The 6,000-nt window shown below is 39.1% G+C and overlaps 1 protein-coding gene across 1 annotated transcript in view; it reads left to right on the top strand.

The window, feature by feature from the left end:
• The window catches only part of CNTNAP2 (contactin associated protein 2), a 1,400,287-nt gene that overhangs the window by 474,490 nt on the left and 919,797 nt on the right, over nt 1-6,000 (top strand). Inside the window, exon 3 of the mRNA XM_042471198.1 lies at nt 1,080-1,273. Within this exon, the coding sequence (XP_042327132.1) occupies nt 1,080-1,273 (194 nt within the window). The remainder of the gene's footprint in view (nt 1-1,079; nt 1,274-6,000) is intronic.

A 6,000-nucleotide genomic window follows, 5' to 3' on the forward strand; every position in this document is an offset into this window, starting at 1 on the left:
TTACAACTATAAAAGAGGATACAGTTAAAATTCTAGAACCCCTATCCCTTGCACTTCCTCTTTCCTGAACAGATGGAAGATGCATATTTTGCTTGCATGTAGATGTGCATTCTGTTCTGCCATCAACCCCCTCATACATACTACTTCTGGATGAGATTCAAAACCATAGAGACAGGAAGCAGGCTCATGTTTTCTCTGTCACCACTTTCTTTGAATGTGTATGCATATCTAAGATTGTCTTCATGCATAAAGATTACAGTTTATTATCTGAATCCAAAATTCCTAGACTCATTGTTTGAGAAGTAGGTACATGCCCTCACCAACAGCAGTAAATGATTTATATGAATTCATCGTAGATATCGTGCATGATACCATATATACAAGGCAAGCCATCATTTCTTATTGTTTACATTTTACTGATGAAATCTTTGATGCTTATATTTTTCAATAAAGGCTATAGTTCTGCACTGCTTTTAGATGTGGACCTTGTCATTCCATCCTACTTAATCTAAAACTGTTCTTTAAGGAGGAAACATTTAAAAAACCAATCAGCTGATATTGACTTATATAATCACCTCTGACAACTAGCTAATTTGATTAAGATTGGAATAGTTATACTTTGACATTTTTAAGGAGATGAAATTTTCAATTTTCTATCATTGCTTGGTTTTTATTCATATTTTTTATTTATTTATATCACATTCTATATCACAGCATCTCCATCATCCTTCATTTCAAGTAGACTTCCAGGTCTACAACAGACATGGTAGCATCTTTCCCAGAAATGCTCTGGAAAGGAGGGGTGTGTGACAGCCACAATTCCTCTACTGATCACAACATATTTTATAAGACTGATTAAAAGGAGGGAGGAACACCACTTCTTGCTATGACATGAATTGCTTCACTTTTCCATCCTGTTTTCTATGTCTCAAGACAACTTCCCCAAATCCATCAAATGGACGAGGAAGGAGGCCAACCCTAATGATTGCACAATGAGCCTCTTAACACCAATTAATGTCCAAGAAAGCTGTGTTCTGCTTTTGGCATGTAAATGTTTTTCTTTACTTATAAATCCACAGGAGCTGGAGGCTGGTGTCCATCAGACAGTGACCACTACCAATGGCTGCAGGTGGATTTTGGGAACAGGAAACAGATCAGTGCTGTTGCCACTCAAGGCAGATACAGCAGCTCTGACTGGGTAACCCAGTACCGAATGCTTTACAGTGATACAGGGAGAAACTGGAAGCCATACCATCAAGACGGAAATGTTTGGGTAAGTGATTGTGTCAAATGACACCATGTTGTTTTCTATCTGTGCATTTCAAATATACTGTGCTTAGATTGATTAAACAATGTTTCAACTCAGCTTTTAGTGTTTATTCCTACAGGGCTGCAGAACAACATGGCTATCATCCTGACATATGGATAAAAATATTTACTTTGTGTACATTCTGTAGTCAGATAATTGTTGAGTAATATTTTATGCCCAGTGGTAATGGGTCATGGAATACATGTAAACATCACACACAAAAAATTCACTTGGGAAAAAAGAGAAGATTCAGGGCTGACATGATAATGGTTAATGGAGTTATATGTGGTGTGGGGAAAATAGAGAGAGAGAGGGTTTTCTCTTTCTCTCATAAGACTATAATTTGGTATGTTCCAATGAAGCTGACTGACAAGACACTCAGGACAGACCAAAAAAAAAAAAAAGAACATTACAATCACATTGTCTAATGGTCTTAACAAGCTTAGATGGCTGTAAAGTGGGTTAGACACATTCTTGGAGGAAAAGAGTGACTGCTGGTTATTATGGCTATATAAAATGTCAAGATGTCACTGACTACCAGTTGCTGTTGATTACTAGTGTCTTCACCTTCAGCTCAAGGACTTCCCAGAATGCTGAACTAGATGGACTTTTGGTTTGATCTAGAAGAGTTCTTCTTATGTCCAGAAATCAGTACTATTTGTATATGGATGGAAGTATATTCAGAAAGGTTCTTATTCCCAGTGAGATTTTTTTTTTGAGAAATCAACAAACTCAGTGAGATATCACCACCTTGGAGAGTGGTGGAGTCTCCTTCCTTGGAGGTCTTTAAATAGAGGCTAGATGGCCATCTGTCAGGGATGCTTTGAGTGAGAGTTCCTGCATGGCAGGGGTTGGATTGGATGTTTCTTGTGGTCTCCTCCAATTCTATGATCTTGCCTGCTGCATGAGTGATACATTGGGCTTATATTTTCCCTCAAAGTTTCTGCACTTTGCAGGGGATATTTGCCTTAATCATATCATTATTGCCAACTAGAGTAGAACCAGTGGATCTACCTACATGTTGACTCATCATTTAACATTTAATTCATTGAGTCTACTCTATCTGGGATTAATCAAAGGAATTCCAGCCTTCATTGAACAAAATTAGTCTACTTTCTCTTTGTGAAGCAAACACACACTCACATAGAAAGACAAGCTTATTGATGAAAAGACCCAAACATCCAGTGCAATCTTTATAGTTTTTGAAGCTCCAGGCAACAAGGCAATAGCACTCATAGTTTGCACAAACCTCATTTGCACAATTTGCTCCAAAAACATTTTTTCAAGTACTAATCCTCCTGCCAAAAATATTCAAAAAATCCCAACACAAAACAAACACCTTCTCTACAGTAAGGGAAGGGGGCAATCTGAGGTTTCTTATTCTCACTCATGAGAACAAGAAAAGAATGGATTTATATCCCAAAGTGTGAAACATTCAGCAGCCTCAGAATCTCAGCTTTCTTGGGAAATCTCAGGGAGTTGGGAGGGAAAAGAAAAAGTTTCTGCATCTTGTGTAGCCATGAATATATGCCTGAGAGCATATGACTAATGTTTGATGAAATCTAAAAAGCTAGTACTGAGGGTTAGTATAGTTTCTCAGGGGTAAGAGATTAGTCTTCAGTGCCAAGCACAACTCCTAGTTTTTCTTCTGACTAGCAGAAAGAGAATAAATTAAGCAATTTGAGCAAAGATATGCTACCTTCACATCATTTATACAGATTATGGCTTTTGGCTTTTCTTGCCACATCATTTTGAGATCATTATTTTTGAACTACACAGTATACACTCAGCCCCACCTAATATTTTGTAAGCTTCTCTCCTCCTTAACAGCCCAAGCACAGTAATTCCTTGGCAATAGTGCGTCTCATTTGTGGCTTAAATGGGAAAGTCGAAGAACAAGAAACTCAAAGTGTGGAGTTCAGCAATATTCGTACTAAAGCAGTTTAATATCAAATGACACAGCCAGGGGACAGAATCTGGAAAATGAAGGCATTAATAACGAAAGAGTACCAGTCTGAGAGCATGCAGAGGAAGGGAGGAAGAAATTCTGGGGAAGTAATTTTTAACAAAGATCTCAAGGAGAACAAACTGTGACGATCTACATAAAAATGTTGAAATGACCCTCTTCTGTATGCATCAGGGAAAGAAGTTCTATAATTATCTGCTAGGTAAGAAAGAAATGGAACATCACACAGTGAGATGGAAATGAAAAGAATACTTTCAAGGTGAATTTAGAAAAAAAGATTCTGTTTCTGTAAAGTAGGCTTTCTGTCTTTACCTCCATGTGCTTTGGGATATGTTCCATTTTCTTTTATTTTTAATACCATTAGTGAGGTTTCTCTTTTGTACAATATCAGTTTCCTCTAGTAACTTTGTCCATCTTGAAATTCTGCTTTTTCCAAATGTTGAGCAAATTATAGATCATCACACTTTGGACATCTTGATAAAAGGATGATATGTTCACTTAAAACTGGTCATAGTCTAAAGATGTAAACAGCATTGCAAGTGATAATGCATGTACAATCTCTACTTGCCAAAGACTGCCTTAGTAAATGACCGTCCCATTTTCCTTGTGTTTTTTTTTCTGCTGACGTTTATGATGATTCCCTCCTAGCACACTTGTGCCCAGATTTTTTTTTAAGTAAACGTTTCACTGAAAGCAGTGCGAATATGCATGCTCAAGTGCCATTATCAGCTTTATAGAAGACTGGTATCAATGCAATATCGGTGCTGTTAAAAATCTACTTTTTAAAAAAGAACAAAAATGGTAGATACATTGCCCCACACATTATTATCATTACTAATTGATGGGGACTAGTCCAGAGTATTGCAAGCCAGGCTTGTTATTCACTTATAGCAGACTTCTTCAATCTGTTGTCTCTCACATATCTGTTGGATTACAACTTCCATGATCTTCCAGACCACATGGCCATTTTAGCACAGCATATCTGGAAGGTAAAGCTTGGGGGATATATACTAAAGGAAATCACGTTAATAGGATTAGCAACATACACTACACGGCTACATTAGCAGTAATGGGTGAATATCTACTTTAATTTAAACGGGTTCATTTAATGGATTTTCAAATTAGACTAAGGACAAAGTGATCAAGAGGATGGATCAAAACCTAGTATACTAATGTGGCCTAACATTTCTGCACACACACACACATACACACACACAAGTAAGAAACAAGACAGCTAGTAATGAGTGGTCATGGCTGTTTCTACATTAGCAAATAAATTTCCTAAAGTTACTGTAATTGAGCACAGGCTGCACTTAACACACGCAGTTGAAGGGCTAGGCAACATTTTCCCATTTTAAAGACTTCTTTAATTGGCAGTATATCAATAGAGCACATGTTGTTAGTTGGTGAAAGTTACTCCTGAGGAACAATCCACATGTTATCTAAAACCAGGGAAGGGAGAGATGACCTTGCTATATTGTAACCTGTCCAGAAGCATCTTAATTAATGGCGGGATACAGACCGCCCCTTTGGGGCAGCCTGCACCCGCCCCTTTCCCCAACGGGTTGGGGCCTGAGCTGCCACAGTGGCAGCCCCGAGGCCCCAATCTGCCACTTTTCCTGGCCTTGGGGAAGCAGCAAAATGCTGCTTCCCCACAGCCTGGAAAGAGGTGTCCTTGGGGCTTTATGCCCCAATGATACCCTGACAGCGGCAGGGAAAGGGAGAAAGGGGCCACTCAGCCCCTTTCTCTCTGTATCGCTGGCACGGCCACTTAAAGGCTGTGCCAGCAATATGCGCAGCAGAAGGAGCTCCAAAACGGAGCTCCTTCTGGCACTGCTGAAAGGGTGCCACAAGCACCCTGCAGCGGCGCCAGGACATCACATCCGTGGTGCGGCCGGTGACATCGTAATGGCAGAGCCCATGTAGACAGGGCGCCGCCATTACAACGCCGCGGTTATGTGTTAGGGTAGTGGGGCGTCTGGAAAGGACGCCCCGAGGCAACCCTAGCAGGTATCCAGGTTGGCGCTTTGCACCAGTCTGGATACCGCCATTGGTTCCTATCTCCAACATTGTTATCAGGATCACTTTTTTACCTTCTTGCAGAGGAAAAGAGACCTGTATTAAGTCAGTACAATTATCAGTAGTGGAAGCTGCTGCTAATAATGGGAACTTATAATTGTAATATCGGTGGAAAATTATTGCACTTTGGATTTTAATTGCTACCTTTAAAGGAGATGTCCACAGTGCCAGTAGCTGCCCCCAAAATAGGCCCAGGACATGGTTACCTCCTTTAAAGTTCATACTAAAACCCAGAGTGTATTTATCATTTCATTGACCCAAGATGCTTTGAATTGCCTGAAGTCCTGTCATTCTTAGAAAGACTAGCTCTCTATCATGCTCCAAATTTCAATTGCTGATTGTTTCTTCATTTAAACTAATTAAACTTAACAGATGTGTTTGGAATCCAACTGCAGTGTGAGGTTCAACAGATTTCTTTCTCTCTGTACTTTCTCAACTATGATGATGATTGGGCTTTTTACCTTCCAGAATCCTTCTGTTGATAGATGTCTGTGGAAATGTTTAAATAAAATGTAGGCACTTCAAATGTGTGCAAAACACACTGTAAACACACTGCTGTAAATTGGAGAAATGGGTTCAAGTAATGCATACAGCTGAATATATATATATATATATATATATATATATATATATATATATATATATA

This window comes from Sceloporus undulatus, chromosome 6 (assembly GCF_019175285.1).
Source record: "Sceloporus undulatus isolate JIND9_A2432 ecotype Alabama chromosome 6, SceUnd_v1.1, whole genome shotgun sequence".
In the NCBI taxonomy this organism is placed as follows: domain Eukaryota; kingdom Metazoa; phylum Chordata; class Lepidosauria; order Squamata; family Phrynosomatidae; genus Sceloporus; species Sceloporus undulatus.